Source organism: Staurois parvus, unplaced genomic scaffold (assembly GCF_062004578.1).
Source record: "Staurois parvus isolate SC_StPar_1 unplaced genomic scaffold, SC_StPar_1.0 ptg000761l, whole genome shotgun sequence".
In the NCBI taxonomy this organism is placed as follows: Eukaryota; Metazoa; Chordata; class Amphibia; order Anura; family Ranidae; genus Staurois; species Staurois parvus.
In genome coordinates, this window is record NW_028318557.1 from 12,378 (window position 1) to 30,103 (window position 17,726).

At 41.3% G+C, this 17,726-nt stretch overlaps 1 protein-coding gene across 1 annotated transcript in view; it reads right to left on the bottom strand.

Annotated features, from left to right (window-relative positions):
- Positions 1-3,505: 3,505 nt before the first annotated feature.
- Positions 3,506-17,726, bottom strand: part of LOC149444926 (ceramide synthase 6-like) — a 61,098-nt gene continuing 46,877 nt past the window's right edge. Inside the window, exons 3-4 of the mRNA XM_089654393.1 lie at positions 7,462-7,592; positions 3,506-3,722 (exon numbers count right to left, since the gene is read on the bottom strand). Of these exons, the coding sequence (XP_089510519.1) occupies positions 3,506-3,722; positions 7,462-7,592 (348 nt within the window). The remainder of the gene's footprint in view (positions 3,723-7,461; positions 7,593-17,726) is intronic.

Sequence of the window (17,726 nt, forward strand, 5' to 3'; positions counted from 1 at the left end):
CAGACAGACCCCTTAGGTTCAAAAAGTAATGTATAACTAAAGGCAAAACTTTTTCCTTTTTGGATAGAGTGGAGAGGGATTAGAACACCTGTTTATTGCTGTCTGAGATTCACCCTCTCTATTCATCCTGTTTACCATTATCACTGAAAGTGAAAGTAAAAGAAAGTCCCAAATTTTGGGTTGTCCCCAAAACAAGAATAGTGGGGATATCTTCCAATGGGGACACTAGTTCTAGTGATCGGGGGACAAGGGATTCCTTCACTTTAGAGGGATCTCACGTCCTGTTTTGGCTATGGAACAGGAGTGAAGGGAGATCTCCCCAATGGGACACTAATGGCAAAAAAATAAAAAAAAACAAACCAACCAACAACAAACTTACAAGGCTTATAAGCCTCCCTTATACTACTCAAAAGGAAAAAAAAGAAAAGCTTTGCATTTACTTCTATTTTAATGTAATACAGGTTACCTATCTTAATGAGCAAATAAAGACTAACAGAAGGGTAGAACTATCCTAAAGTAATTGCATCTTCAGACTCGTGGTGACTAATCATGTGACTGCCTGTAGTCGGCGCCAAAAGGGCTGGCGGAGAGAGAAGTTCATTCATTCAGGACCAGCCAATCAGCATCCTTCTTCAAGTTTAATTGATACCATGTGAAAGCTCGCTTGTGTGGTGTGATTTTGTAGAGAGCCACATAAAACATGACCGAATTATTCATTTTTAAGTCTTCCCCTTACTCTGCTAATTATTTTCACTCACTACACTGTGCATGTCCTATAAACACATTCCTGTGGATGTGCGCAAGCTCCAGCAGCAGCTGAATGTCACAGTTTTCACTAATGTGACTCTGGTAGAACAGCTGCTTGCTGGTGAACTGAGTAACCAATGTCACCCTAGGAACGGAAGCGTCTATAGATCTGCTTTTATTTAGATCATACCAGCAAAGCATGACAAAAAAAAAAAAGGCAATTAAATTGTTTTAATCATATAGAACACGCCCAACATGATGTGTGGTTCAAGTGTTTAGGTTGAAATACATTTTAAGCCAGCTGTCAGAATACTATAGCCAGCAGAGGAGATCTGTCCATCTACGATGTTTAGCATAGATGGGATACTGAGTGATCTCTCTCTTTTTACACTAGCAGTAAGGACTGTGCTCGGATCATTTTTCAGGAGTGCTTAACAGGCGGCGAAGAGGCACCTCATCACCACCTGTTTTAACCCCCTAAACCCCACATGCTTTGAATGGGGTTGCAGCACAGCTCCAGCTGAATGTGACACGGAGAATAATTCCTGTGGCAAAGTAAAGCATTGTGGCAGCACCACCTGCTGCTGCCTTTGCAGGTAAAGGAAGAGTGGATAGTGCTAAACTGCTCCCCTCCCCTAACCCCCCAGTCCCTCGTGTAAATGAGCCCTTAGCATGTGCGGCTAGCTTCAGACAGAGAGAACATTCTACAACAAGGGCAAGCAACCCGCAGATAGTGGCAATCAGAGGTAGATTGCATCCTGACAATCTCCCAGCTCCTGACCACATCTGCCACCTGTGAGACCAGCAATCTACAACATGTAAAGCAGAGCTCACACAGTACACTTGCAGGGCTGCAGCGGTGTGCCAAGTGTGCTCCTGCACTCAGCATTAGTCTAAAATGCATATACTCTTGCATGCACACATCTGTCAGGCGGAGTGATCTCTACCCGACAGATGAATTCAAGTCCTAGCCTCTGACTTGATGTCATACAGAGGCCTCAGAGAGGTAGAGAGTGGCACCTACGCTGTGAGGAAGTGTGCAATAACCTAACAAGGCACTGGCTAGCAGATCTTTACTTGTTGACAAGTGTAATGTGTTACAGTGAATGGTGTTTTGTGATGGGAGGATGAAAGGGTTAATTAAGAATATTAGTAAAGTGCAGCATTAAGCGGTTAATGTACTGCCACTCGTCACTGATGCATTAATGACCAGTGGCAGTGGTAACCCCTTTGTGCTGCATTAGTAGCACCAGTGTCAGTGTTAATTAACCCCATTATGCTGAAGCATGAATGGAGTTGACAAACGCTGCCGCTGCCCACCAATATGGGGGTAGTTTGAAACACTACCACTGACCATCAGTGCAGAAAGACTGAAGTGGAATTCCAGCTTAAACCTAACTAGCCTTAAAAATGCCCCCTCCTGACACCTATACTAACCTATTTTCAGGCTGCTCCAATCCGGTCTCTTTCTCTCCCGTGTCAGCCAGTGGCATATGCAGGGGAGAGGGGAGAGCACCGACAATGGCTAGGACATGGGAACCTATAGATGACATCACAATTCCAGGCCTTACAAACTGTTGTCAAAAGCTCTATCCTCTTCCCCTACAACCACCGCTTGCTGACACAGGGGTTCACATGACCTGACCAAGGCAGGCTAAAAATAGGTAAGTGACAATTATTTTTATTTTATAAATGTTTTCTTCATGCCATCCTTTTCTGGGAGCCAAGCTAGTTAATTTATTAAATAAAAAAAAAATATAAAAAAAAAAGAGCCTCTTTTTTTAATCTCTTCCATGTTGCTCAGGTAGATCTCCAGCTCTCAAAGGTTGCCTAGCCATGTTCTACAATATTATTCCAAAGGGTAACAGTGCTGACACTACAAAGTGTAATTTAAAACTAATATTAAAGATATAATGTTAAGCTAGGATATAAAAAAAAGAGATAAAGAAAGTCCACAGGATAGTGTCCGTGCTTAGTGACAGTTCCAATATATACACAATAGTGCTTTTAAAAAAAAAAAAAAAAAAAAAAAAAAAAGTGCTCCAAAGTGTTTTTCTCCAAGAAAGACAGACCACATGAATTTCACACCAAACTCACCAGATGGTTTTGACTCGATGTGTTAGCAGTTGAGTCAAAAACAGCATATGTACCACAGATCCAAGGTATCACAGCCTCCATGTTTCCCATAAATCTTTCTCCAGCTTTTTGGATAAAGGCACAGTCTCCCCTATAGGTAGATCAGAGTATGTCAGAACAGGACTGAGGTTCTGTAGCAGCTGGCCTGTAACTTTCTCTAGATTTCAGTTATTGTAAAAGGTGGAACTGATTGAACAAAATCCACTGATAATGTTCTACCCAGTTCTGACATTTACCAAAGAGCACCCCCCCCCTTTTTTTTTTTTTTAAAAGCACTACTGTGTATACATTGGTATTACTGTCACTAAGCACGGACATTAGCTTGTGGAGGTAAGGCGGTAACTGTAGGCATTTGGAGATTAATAGTGCAGCATTTTAGGTGTATTTTCACAGTATACCAGCAGCAATCATAATTTTAATTTATTACATTTTTTTTTTTTTTTTAGGTACCATTCACAGTTGTGCAACTTGTCATGGGACTTTGGACATGACAAGTTGCAGCCCTTTATTTTCAATGGCACCTGTCCATATCAGTGCGACTTAAAGTCACAGCGAGTTTGAAAAAGTGCCTGCACTAAATTGGTGCAACTTTTGATGCGACTTAGATCCACAGAGTGTACAGTCAAGTCAAAGTCGCATCAAAGTCGTACTCCAAAGTCAAACGATTTCCCGTATGAGTGTGAATGGAGCCTAACTCACAGTGCAGGTATTTTTTATAGGATATCGACAGATAACACTGGTTAACGTTAGCTTTGAATACAAAAATCATAGGACTACTCACCGACCACAAAAACCATACTCCATAGGAAAAGATATAGGAGTAAAATATAAACCGCCACCTAGAAAGAATATAGAGTGAAAAGAGAAGAAATATGATTTGGAAAACTTCAGAGCCACTAATATCAAGAGAAAATCTAATAACACCCTTCCCAATAACATTGATTATCTACATTAAAACATATTGCAGCAAAAGGTAATGATTGCATCATATAATAATTTTGTTTGTTTCAGATACATATTGAGAGCATCCTACAATCATTTGCAATGGCTGTGAACCACACAAAGGGAAGCTGTACAAAAATTCCACTCCGACATGTTTTTCCCTGCTGTCCTTCAAGGTCACCTTTTATAATACTTCACACAATGCTCAATTGTCATGCAAGTATCAGACAATACAGCAAGTATCTAGGAGTACCTTTAAAGATGAAAAAATCAAAACACTTCAAAATCAAAACACTGTTTGTACAAATATTCATACAAAAATTCACAGTACATTCAATAACTTGACGAACGGCATTTGAAAGTACTTCAGAATTCTGATTTAGCAATTGATTGTGGAATGTAGGGATGCACCGATACAGGTTTTTTTTTTTGTGTGTTTTATCGGCCAGTAACAATACTTTCGGTCAAGTATTCACCGATATCAATACTTTGCTGTGCAATTTGCATCCATTAAGAAAAATCACACCTCAAAAGATTAGCATGCGATTCCTGTCCAAATCACATGTGGTTTCCCCATTGCTCCTGTGTGAACCACGGCTTGTCATAGCCAGAGTTCACACAGAAGCAGTGCGGGAAACCTCTCTGCAGGCATCCCATGCAGAGTCTCAGTGGTAGGAGAGGAGAGAAAGCAGCAGAGATTTGAAATCGCCTCCATTTTCTTTCCTCTCCTTGCAGCGATGACAGTTCAGCGTCTCTCCGCCTGACGGAAGTGAGCAAAAGATCTCTAACCCAAACGGTCATTGCGGTCTCCTCTCCTACCAGAGACTCAGCATTGGATGCCTGCATGGAGGTTTCCCGCACCGCTCCTGTGTGAACTCGGGCTATGACAAGCCTGGGTTCACACAGGAGCAGTGTGGAAACTGCATAAGATTTGGACCGGAATCGCATGCTAATCTTTCCGGTGCAATTTGCTTCTATTAACGCAAATCGCACCGCAAAGTATCAGTTAAGGTATCAGGAGTATTTTCACAAGTACTCATGAAAATACTCAGTATTGGCACCAATACGGATACCGTTGCACCCCTAGTGGAATGAATATAATGTTCTCAACAAAAACCACATTCACTCTTAGAAATGTATTGAAAAAAATGTTTCTATCCTGTTCAATCAAATTTTATCATTGAAATTAAAAATTTATATCGATTGGACCCCACTAATGATTAAAAAAAAACAAAAAAAAAAACAAACAAAACAAAAAACGAGCAGCTGTTTTTTAAACTTTGGAACAAAAATCTACTGGTGTATGGCCAGTTCTAGTCACAACATTTGCTAGATGATCCCTTTATTTTCTGCTAAATCAAATTTACACATGTCCTGTGGCTCAAAGGACGTAGGCAAGCCGTAAATGAATTGATCATCACTCGATTCCCTCCAATACACTCATTGTTGATGGGGTAATCCACCCCAGCACCACTATTGTGTTTTGCCGGCAGAGTCCCCCCAGTCGACAGAACACAATTACTGTTAGTGGCTATAGTTGCCGGCAGTAATCGCGTGTAAAACAATCCAACTGGCTGGTTGTACTCTAATTTGATCGATGGATTGACTTGAGTACAACCAGCTTACCCATAGATGGATCGAATTTTGGCTGGCCCCTGCTGAACTGGCTAAGATTTGATCCATCTATGGCCGGCTTAAATCAGATCTTTACCTGGATTAAATCAGCCACATAACCCTGGTGAGTCCTGTATGTCAGCAAATAAACAAACAAGTCGGTAACCCTGATGGCCACTAAGGCACAAGGTATAATTTACATGGCTCTGCCTTTTATCCCTAAAAAGGAATCAACAATTTCAGCCTCATCCAATGAAGATCGCAAATGCATTAACCCATAGTACCCAATCCCATTTCACAAGGTCAGACGAATACAAGGTGAATTCTGATTGATGGCTCTGGTTCACTACATTTAAAGTGGAATTAAACTAAAAAAAAAAAAACAAAAAAAAAAAAACACAACACTGAAAGACAGGTAGGGTTGTAATGACAGAAGATACCCTGCAATAGATACTTCCCCCTGCAAGTGCAGCTCAAGAGTACATTTATGCCTACCGTGCACATGTGCAAGAGTGACATCATCACAGCCCTGCCATTCAAGCGGTCTAACAGAGCGAACCTGGGAGAAGATGGAACCGCCAGGGTCCAGCTGCAGAGCTGAGTGCAGCAATGGAGGCTTACATTTGACAGATAGGTCTGCCATAATGTGCTATCACCTGGTGCATACTAGCACATTGTGGCATAAACCTCCCGAGGGCCCACTAAAGAGAAAAATAATATATATATACACTGCGATACTTAATTCCACTTTAACATGTACGTAAACCTCAACAGCAAACTTCTCTTATTTGCTACCATCTGGCCTGTTAAATATACTAAGGAAAGTCTTTTTCTGTTACATCTGCTCAATAAGTGTAAAAAATAACAGTTGACCAGGTCTGAAATGCAAAGCTTTAAGGCTCATTCACACCGTGGTGCAGAGACGTCAGTTTTTCTGCACGTGTTCTGGAAGGGCACAACAAAATCAATTGTTTTCTATGCAGCACTAGTATCACATGCAGATATTTTTTGGCGCAGAAATCTGCAACGTGTATAATACTCATTGAAGCGTGCATGAAAACTGATGTCTCTGCAAGTGAAATCTGCATGTCAGTTTCCATCAGTTTTTCTGCACGTATAGTGTGAATGAGGCCTTGTTGCATCGTGTGCTCACTTCCTGTGTTATCTCAAGGAGGCCAAATAGCTCATCTAGCTTCTTTCTTGGGAGCAAGTCCTCATGCACACTGGACGTTTTTACAGCTGCTGTTTTTGGCGTTTAACATTACAGCCAGTAAACTCCCCAGCATGTTATCCTATGTGTCCATGCGCACACAGACTGTAATCAACGTTTTTTGAAAGGGGGCGATTTTTGGCTGGAAAAAAAACTCAGAACTAGTAGGTTTCTAGAGAAATTTTTTTTAGCTGTACAAACACTCTAATGCTGAAAAACGTGGTAATTTACAGCAAACCAGCTTTTTTGGACTTTTTTTGACCCCCCCGTCAAAACTGTTTTTGGGCCAAAAAAGTGCTAAAACCGCAAAACGTGGAAAAATGCCACTAAACGCTATTGTAAAAACTCTGAAAAACTCACGTTTTTAACATGACTTTACACAGCTAACATTACCAGTGCTAATAAAATGTCCCGTGTGCATGGAGTCTGAAGATCAATTAGTCTCTGTTGTTGAGAACAGGATAATAAACAAGGTTAGAGTAGTTTAGTAAAAAAGACAACTGGTTAGGGCTGACACCACTCAGACCACATAAATACTCTGTTATCAGCCCACAAGTGGGCATTTCTGGCACAGCACCAGGTATTTTTCTATACTTTTAGGGTCTTTAGAGCAAAAGTACAAGGAAATGTGTATTGCTGGGAAGTACTGCATGTGTTTCTTTATTCTATTCATAATGTTTAAAAAATATGAAGTCTTTATTCAATAATGCCATTTTTTAAAATATGTGATGGAAATATCATGTGAATACCATGTGTTTTACCAGCAAACACTTCTAATTACAATAATAGACACAGAAGATGAATTCACTCACATGCTCTCTGAAAATTTTGTTACTAAGCTCGGCTTATCCTGATTTCGCCTTTGTCTGAACCACCTCTGGATCTTTCGTGCATCCCAGTCCAGCTGCTTTGAAAGTCCCTCCAGGTGCTTTCCATCGGGACACTGGATAACACAGGATCAAACAGATTTCAAATACAAAGTATTTTTTGTTACTTACATTCATGTGCAAAAAAAAAAAAAAAAAAAAAACCACACCTAAAAATAATCAGAACTCTTATTACATTTTTATCCAACACATCGTTGAGTTCTACCAAGAAAAAAGGCTTTTTTTCAGCCTTCATTGTCCGCAACCAGAGCAGCCTTTACACCCTTTAAATAGAGGAACCCTGCAAACTATTTTCCAGTCTCAAAATCCCTACTAATAGTTACTATATCTACAGAAGTGTGAAGGTCAGTGGGAAGGATGCCTCTTACACTTGTGGTCATTTCTCAGAATCAACCCTCATAAATAGCTAAAAAGATCATTGGTGTCAGTAGGAACTTATCTGAGAGGCAGAAACTGCACCTTTCTCTACAAACCCCTAACAACCTCCGGAGGAAACCTAGAGTTTCACAGAACCAAATTTGAGAAAGTCTGTACCAGAGATCCCCAAGTTAGCCCCAATACTCCAGCAATTGTCTGACCATAGGACAACATAAGGAGAAGGAGCCCAAAGTGCAAGATTAGCCACTTGCCATTTGGAACATTTTACCCCCTTCCCGACCAGGCCATTTTTTTTACTATACCACACTGCAGTCTTTAACAACTGCGCGGTCATGCAACACTGTACACAAATGAGATGTATATACTTTTTTTCACAAAAAAAAACTTTTTTTTGGTGGTATTTGATCACCACTGGGTTTTTTCTATTTTTGCACTATAAAATGAAAAAAGACCAACAGTTTTGAAAAAAAATAAATAAATAAATTATATATATATATATATATATATATATATATATATATATATTTATTTATTTATTTTGTTTTTACTTACTGCTATAAAACACATCCAATAAAAAAAATTACATCAAATTTCCTCACAAATTTTAGCCAAAATTTATTCTGCTACATATTTATGGTAAAAGAAACCCAGTAAGTATATTGATTGGCTTGCACGAAAGTTATAGTGTCTACAAAATATGGGATATATACTAGATTTTTTATTTATTTTACATTTTTTAATACTAGTAATGGCAGCAATCAGCAACATATAGCAGGACTGTAAGAGTAAGGTGATCAATCTGACACTGTGGGACCAGTGACACTAATACAGTGATCAGTGCTAATAATATATACCAACACTGTACTAATGGCGCTGGTTGGGAGGGGTTTAACATTCCAGAGGTGCTCAAAGGGTTAAGTGTATGCGTAACAGTGCTTTGTGTGTACACAGTGTGGTGTTTTTACTAGGGGATGAGCTGCTTTTTATTCCCTGCTTTGCAAAGAAACAAAAACCGGCACATCCCCACAGACAGGGCAGAGCTCTCTATTGTTTACATACACAGAGCTCTGTCCTGTCAGCCTCTTTGCCATCACCGGTTTCTGGCAGTCAATCATTGGTCGGGACCCGCTGATCGGCTTGTGATATGTCTACGCAGGTGGGGCGACAGGCGTGCACGTGCCCTCTTCCTGAGAGAGCTGCACAGGAGTGCCATCTTGCAGCCGTACATCTAAGCAATGTAGTTGGCAAGCGGTTAACAGCTACATGTCAATAGTGAATATGGGAAAGCAATATGTCGGATAGTTTAGAAATCTTTGCTGAAACTGGAAAAAAAATGATAATGGCACTAAATAAAGTACCACATAGCTGCGTTTTACCATATTCAATATTGTGTATGTTCAGCAGTGTTGAGAATTTGTTATGGCACAGCTGGGCTTGTTTATGATTCAACGACCCAAATCATTATCACATAGCTAAGGTGGTGACACCAGCTTTCCTTATTGTAGCTTTGCAGCTTCCAGTGTTAGAGCAACATCTTGTTATTGATCCTGTCCCTGGTGGCAACACACCAGCAACAGGATTGCTAAGTGAGCAAAGAGAACACTCATCTGCTTCTATGGAGACACTTACTCTCTAGTCTAAAGGTGGCAGAATCTCGCTCGTCAGAGAGGGACCAACACCTTAGGAGCAGGAAAGGGATTGTAGAAGGTTTACATTTTATATTCTTTAAAATACGAAACATGTCATCCTTACTTGCTCCGTGTAATGGTTTTCCACAGAGCAGCCCTAAACCTCCTCTTCTAGGGTCCTCCACCAGCGTTGTCTGCTGCTCCCCCCTGCCAAGTGCCCTATAGCAAGCCACTATGAGGGCAATCATGCATGCTTGCTCCAAAGCCAGCTCTGTGCAACTACCTCACTTCCTACTGGCAATGATTGACAGCAGCAGGAGCCAATGGCCAATAAGGAAAGAGAGCAAAGAGAGACGCTGCTTTCGTGCTCATCGCTGGATCAAGATCAGGCTCAGGTAAGTAAAAGGTGGGTCTGGAGTGGGGAGCAGCACACTGAAGGTTTTTTACCTTAATGCAGAGAATGTATTAAGGTAACAACCTTCACGCTTTAGAACCATTTTTAGCTGGCCATGCATGGATCAAAATCTGGCCAGTGCAGCAGGGACCAGCCAAATTTCGATTCACATATGGGCCCCCTGGTTGTACAGAAGTCGATCTAACATGTCTTTTTTCAAAGCAGCTCTAAACCTCACCTCCAAACTTATTTCATTAATTAGACTCCAAGGGAGCAAACTACTGACTCCAATTAGCTTTCGTTGAAGTAATAATTCTAAGTGTTCACTTGCGTTTTCCTCAATCACTGTGAATGTTTAAATGGGCGTGTTCAATGAAGTCATGGGATATTAGAATTGTATGTGTGTTCATCAGCTTAAGCACATAGTGCTTTTCTATTGCGGCGATTTAAGCCCTGTACACATAAGTTGAACATTAGGTGGTATCAGCCAGGTACACAAACCAGCCGCCATTTAGCCAGTGTCCAGCTTCTCTCAAAGGGGCATGACCAAAAAAGGTCTGCCGATCAGCTTCCGATCACTGCTCTCTGCCAATGACTGACAGAGCTGACTGGTGTGTTCTGGCAAGGAAGAGAGGTGGGGGTGGTAAGTGTAGTGTAGAAGGATCTCCCTATTTCACCAGCAAAAGTATATGTCCAGCAGGTTCCAGGGAAAGTGAACCGAAAGCGTGTATAGCCTAATTGCAGGCATCAAAGGAGGTGAGCGCACATCTTCACTATTTGAAGGATTCACAAAAGTCACAAATTGAAGAACAACAAGCATATAAACAATTGTTTATTCAATGGGACTATTATTTTGATGATATTTGGATTCATACTAATCACTACTAATTATTTATGAGCATTTGGTTATTTTTATTTATGGGGATCATCTAAATGCGTTTTAGTTGAGGGTTATTAGTTGGTTTATTATTTTTATTATATTAAATGAGGGTATTATGAATATAAATGAAATTGAGGGTATTCGTAAGTACATCATGTCACTAATAGATGATTTATGAGCACTTGGTAAAATATTTTTTAGAGGAGTATGTCATGTGGAATTATTTTGATATTTATTTGGAGGAGATGGATTAGTTGAAACTATTTAAATATTTTTTGGTATTTATACACTTTTATTAGTTATTTGTATCATAATTTGAATTCATTTAACGGTAATAATTTAATTATTATTTATTGAGAAGTATTTAGGAGTGCAACATATATTTGTAGATATTTCCAACACAGTTGTAGTTATGTTTCATGTTTGCGATCCTCTAGTAATTATCACACCTGTGGCTCGTAAGTCACTCTGATTCATCTATACAAGTGTAGAGCAGTCCCTCTGTCAATCACTGTACTAACACCGCTTGTGCTAGTACAGCGATCGGTCAGGTTTTTTTTCGTTCAGCCTGCTGAGTTAAATAATAAAAAGAAACTGACAGTGTGTTCAGGGCATTAGATGCGGATCAGATCAGATTGCAAACAAAACCGTTCTCTCCCATCAGCTCCTGCACACTGCTTTGCATGGCTGTGCATTGCATAGCCATACAAAGCAGCGAGCTTACAGTGAAGCACAAAACACAGCCACAGTGTAAAACAGCATACAGTTAACCCCTTCCTGCCCAGTACCATTAGTACAGTGTCAGTGCTTTTTATTAGCACTGATCACTGTATTGGTGTCATTGGGGATGTCAGTGACACCAAGTCAGTTCCCCCCAGTGTCAGAATGCAGGCCGCAGTCCTGCTATAAGTCGCTGAACAGCGCCATTACCAGTATATATACCACCATTTGTAAACACTATAACTTTCACGTAAACCAATTAATTTACATGTATTGTGATTTTTTTTTAGCAAAGACGTAGCAAAATACATTTTGGACTAAATTTATGATGAAATTTTATTTTTTACTGGACGTTTAATAGCAAAAAGTCAAAAATATTGTTTCTCAAAATTTGCCTTTTTTTACAGTGCAAAAAATAAAAAAAAAATGCAAAGGCGATCAAATACCACCGAAAGAAAACTCCATTTGTGGGGAAAAAAGGATGTAAATATCATTTGGGTGCAGCGTTGCATGACCATGCAATTGTCAGTTAAAGTAACAGTGCCGTAATGCAAAAAATGGCCTGGTCAGGAAGGGGGGTAAATCCTCTGGAGGGCAAGTTGTTAAAGTGTAACTAAAGGCAAAATATTTTTTTTTTGGAGAGGGATCAGAATACTGGTCAGTTTTTTTTGTTTTGTTTGTGCCCTCATTGGGGAGATTCGTCCTACTTATCCTGTTTATTGTCATCACCAACAGTGAATATCTCAAATTTATATTATAGGGTTATATCTCCTCCCTATTCTACCTAAATTGAAAAAAAATTGCCTTTAGTTCTACTTTAACAGACCAACCTACAGCAAGAAGTAGTGCTTAAAGTGGAGCTACACTGCATCTGGGCACCATGAACCAAAAACATTGATTTTAACATGCAAAGTGAACTCGCCCATCCACCCATGTCTCCATCCTGATGCGGTCCGGAAATTTCTGTGCGAATTCCGCACCACATCAGAATCACACCCAACTCATGCAAACCGCTGTGGGTCTGTATGTTAACACCCCGAAATTCGTTCACAAAACGCGGTGCGATGTGCAGAATCGGATAGCATAGGTGTCAATACCCATGCGATCCGATTCTACTGTGGACCCAAAAAAAGGGTCCTGCACCTTTTTGGTGCGGATACGGTGCGATTTAAGCTATACATAATGTATGGCACAAGTCGCACCGCACACAATTTGCATGTGATTTGCACAGGAATGCGGTGCGGTTCCTGTGCGAATCACATGCGACGTACCGCACCGCATGAGTGTAACCCCAGCCTCAAGTGTTCAGTTTTCTTCCAATATTCTCTGAACTAAAATACCTTGCATATATGTTCAGCACACTAACTAAACAAAACTCATGACAGATGTGTCTAACGTGTCTATACCAATAACCTGACACTTGGGTGACAATTAATTCAGACCTTCATGTTATCAGATGTGAGGAGGGGGAGGGTTTCCTCAGTGTAAACAATACCCACTGACACAACTGGAAAGTCAGAAGTGATGTGATGCATCAACAGCAATAACTGAACAGCATACAAAATATGGATACCAGTACACATAAGATGACAGCTGATCTAACTCACCTGGGTGATCATTTCATGTCCATCAGACCATGTATGATTGCTTTCAAAAAGGAAAGCCTAGGGCTCATGTACACTGCAGCTGATAAACTCACGTTTAGGATCTGTTCAGCGTTTTTTTTTTTTTTCCAGCAGCCCCTGAACTCCCCCTAATGTTTTCCTATGTGTCCATGTACACATCTTTGTTTACAGGCAGTTGAGTTTACAGTCATTTTTTTGAACGCAGAAAATTTGCATTCAGGAGTAGATTTTATCAATGTTTCAACCGCCAAACGCTTGTAAACGCAGCTAACCGCGTTCATAAGCGTTTGCAATTTTTTTTTTTAATTCTTCTATTTCCAGATGCTATCCAGAGCCTTTTTTCATCATGAAAAATGCATGCAAAGCGTTTTCCCGGTACACCATACTTTGAGGTTTCGCATTAAAGAAAATATATTAGACACTGCTGCAATAATTTCTGCACAGAAATGAGCTGGAACACATCCAAACACTACAAAAAAAACAAAAAAACAGCTAATCTCAACAAATACTGCTCTCTCCATTTCTCTCAAAATGTCTAAAATAGTAAATTTTTTTTACTATTTTTCAGTGCATTCTGGGAATTTTGGAAGGTCTCTTGAGGTTATCTTTAAAAAATGTTTCTAAACGCAAACGCTCATAAACGAGGTATGCAAACGCGGCTAAACAGACGGTTTTTAACCTATGTTTTCCAGCAGTCAGTTTCCATTGTTCAGAAGTGTCCCGTGTACATGGGGCCTAATCAGGTGGGTTTGAAAGCCAGTCCCAATTACAGCTATTCCCTACTGTGATAATCAGGATAGTGCATTGACGGTCATTATGTCCCTCCATCACAGACACCATCGGTAAAGCTGGCCATACATGGTCATATTTTGGGTCAAACATTTATAGAAATATAATTTATCAGAATAATTTCTTCCCATCTTTGATGTCAACTAATTTTGTTCAAATGCCCTTAAAATTTTGCCAAGACCAGTTATTTGAATGGAATTCCAAACATATTAAACAGGTTTCATTACAATAAGGACAGCTTCACACTGTCCAGCTGTGCTTTGGGCAAAGCACAGCTAACCCGCTAAAAAACCATAGATTAAATGTGCTTTCCCATAGACTTCTACAATGCCCCGTGGTTGTGGTGTACCATCACAAAGAGCACCAAGTCAGCAGGACAGAACCAAAGTCTATGGGAAAGCAGCACTAACCCAGACAAGAAAAGTGAGTAAGCTGCGCTTCAGCCAAAAGTACAGCAGGTCAGTGTGAAGCTACCCTAAGTTTAATTTATCCAGAACAAAACAGACATTCACAGAACGTTGTTCATTCAAGAAAATAAATACCCATCCTGCTCCAATGTTCTCGCCACAAAGGTTAAATGTTGATTTGAGCCCACTAAACATTTGCAAAATGATTCTGAAAATTAAATTCTACTGGTGTATGACCAGCCTGCAAGAATCTGCAGTTCAGGCTTTCGAGACTTGTGGGAGGGATATGGGGAGATGCATGGAGATCATACTTCTGGGAATTCAGCCAAACATTTGGGGCTCATTCACTTGAACATGGTGCGGGAAACCTGCGTTCCTGTGTGATTCAGGTGTGTACCGGCCATTAAGGTAGATGTAAATCCAAACTGAATATTTTTTTATTCTTAAATACTCTAAAATACTGTTCTAATATTTCATTATTCTTTGTTTCATATCAGCACTACTTTTCAGTATCTCATGCCACCTCTTTATCTCAACTGTTGCCACTGCCCATAGCAAACAATCAGCTTCTATCTTTCGGGGTCCCCCCCCCCCACAGCTTAGAAAATGAAAATTTATTAGCAGACTAACTATGCTACAGTTGAGACAAAGTTTTTCTCAGACACTTTATTAAAAGAGATGTATGGGTTTGTGTTATTTTCTTTAAATCAAACATAAGCCTATTACACACTATAAGAAAATCAGAAGAGCGATCGTTTTGTTTTCCCACGATTCCATATCATGATGTAGTCCGAATGGTATTGGCTAATTAGTAAGTAGTAAGAAAATCCTCGTCCGACAAAGGCAAACATAGCTACGTACTAGCATAGTAGAAGAGGAAGTGTAGGGTTGTTCTACGCTTCTGAACATGAGCATTTTTTTCAGTGTAATGTGTACAGAATTTGTACGGAAATATTCAAACAAAAATAAGACGTTGTGTTCACATACGATAAAAATTTTCTAGCTTCCACCCTCGGGTTTTGTCGTCCAAAAAAAACGAAAATCGGCTGACGAAAGCACTACACTATCAGATAATCAGCCAATTCTTCGTCATACGGAAATACTTGTATGATTTTCTTATGGCGTGTATGAACCTTTGCCTTGGTGGATGCAGCATCTGTCTCCCACCAGCTCTAAGGGTAAGAACTGAGCGATCAGACACCATTGATCAATCAGTTCTACCTGTCGCTCTGAGCACAGAGAGGTGACCATCAGTCTCCACTGTCTGCTCTGCCTGCCCCCCCCCCCCCCCCCCTTCCCCAGTTCACTGGAGCGCTGGGCTGTGGAGATGGAGGGGGCAACTGGCTCTGGCTCACTGAGAGGCTGAGCCAGGTGCCGGTCCAGACATCTGGGTGGATCCCGACTTTAAAGTCAGGATCTTTCCCCAGCCTGGACCAGCTGGGCGCCATTAGCCCGCAGTGGACTTTAGCACGCTGTCAGCTGAAAACAGGAAATGAAGGAACTGCACTCCCGTGATCCACAGGTGAAGTACAGCCAAACGAGCTACAGTATTTGCAGCTGGTGACTTAATTTTTGGGGGGAGAGACTGGAGCTCCGCTTTAAAAACCTATCATGCACATATCACTGTAGCATCAGTAAGATGCCACTGCATCCTGGATGGATGTTGGGTATCCCAGGGTGTCACTTCTCAGGGGGATGCATATCCCGCCAAAGCAGTCTGGGAGGCATAAAAGTAACGCAGGGCTTCCCTGCCTGCGGCACCGCCCAGCTCCTTTCTCAAAGCCTCTTCTTCCTCCTCTGGGTTGCTAGGGGTTCCTTGAGCAACTGGCAATTTCTGCCTATCAGTTAATGTATGCACAAAACAACCCTTGCAGTTTAAAATAGAAATTGAAAAAGTAAACTATTTGTATATAGATATGAAAAAAAAAAAACATTATAAACACCTTTTCCCCCCCTTTTTTTTTTTATAATGATCACATAACCTCTGTTCTCAGCTGCATAAGAGTTGGGGAAGAGAAACAGCAGCACAATGAACTCCCCAGTTAATGGCTGTAATGAACTCCCCAGTTAATGGCTGTGCAAGGTGGGGGTGTGGGAAGACATCTGATCATTAGAGAGACCGCAGTCAGAGTTCCAGCACAGCTAGAAAACTGACCACGCTGGAAAGCAGAGGGACTGGCAGGAACACCAGGGATTTCACAGCAGAGGGACTGGCAGGAACACCAGAGATTTCACAGCAGAGGGACTGGCAGGAACACCAGGGATTTCACAGCAGAGGGACTGGCAGGAACACCAGGGATTTCACAGCAGAGGGACTGGCAGGAACACCAGGGATTTCACAGCAGAGGGACTGGCAGGAACACCAGGGATTTCACAGCAGAGGGACTGGCAGGAACACCAGGGATTGCACAGCAGAGGGACTGGCAGGAACACCAGGGATTTCACAGCAGAGGCACTGGCAGGAACACCAGGGATTGCACAGCAGTGGCACTGGCAGGAACACCAGGGATTTCACAGCAGAGGCACTGGCAGGAACACCAGGGATTTCACAGCAGAGGGACTAGCAGGAACACCAGGGATTTCACAGCAGAGGGACTAGCAGCAACACCAGGGATTTCACAGCAGAGGGACTGGCAGGAACACCAGGGATTTCACAGCAGAGGGACTGGCAGGAACACCAGGGATTTCACAGCAGAGGGACTGGCAGGAACACCAGGGATTTCACAGCAGAGGGACTAGCAGGAACACCAGGGATTTCACAGCAGAGGCACTGGCAGGAACACCAGGGATTTCACAGCAGAGGCACTGGCAGGAACACCAGGGATTTCACAGCAGAGGCACTGGCAGGAACACCAGGGATTTCACAGCAGAGGGACTGGCAGGAACACCAGGGATTTCACTCAAAGGAAGCAATACAAAGAGAGCAGGATTTTATTTTTATTTATTACAGTTACTTGTATAGCGCTGTCAATTTTACACAATGCTTTACATATTTGTTACACATTCACATCAGTCCCTGCCCTCAAGGAGCTTACAATCTATGGTCCCTAACTCACATTCATACAACCAGAGTACCTGGAGAACAAGGAGAGCATGCAAACTCCATGCAGGTAACGTGGTTGGGATTCGAAACGACGTCCCCAGTGCTGCCAGGAGGACGCGGTAACCACTTAGCTACTGTGCTGCCAAGGATACTTTTTCATACAAGTACATGGTACAGCAGGAACATATCAAGAATATGAAATTTTGGGTTTACGTATTCTTTAAAGTAACCAATGATCTTTTTTAGCTATCTGTAAGTGAAGCATTCTGGCCATTGACAACAAATGTAAGCAGCATTCTTCCCAGTGACCACATTAATGTACCCTG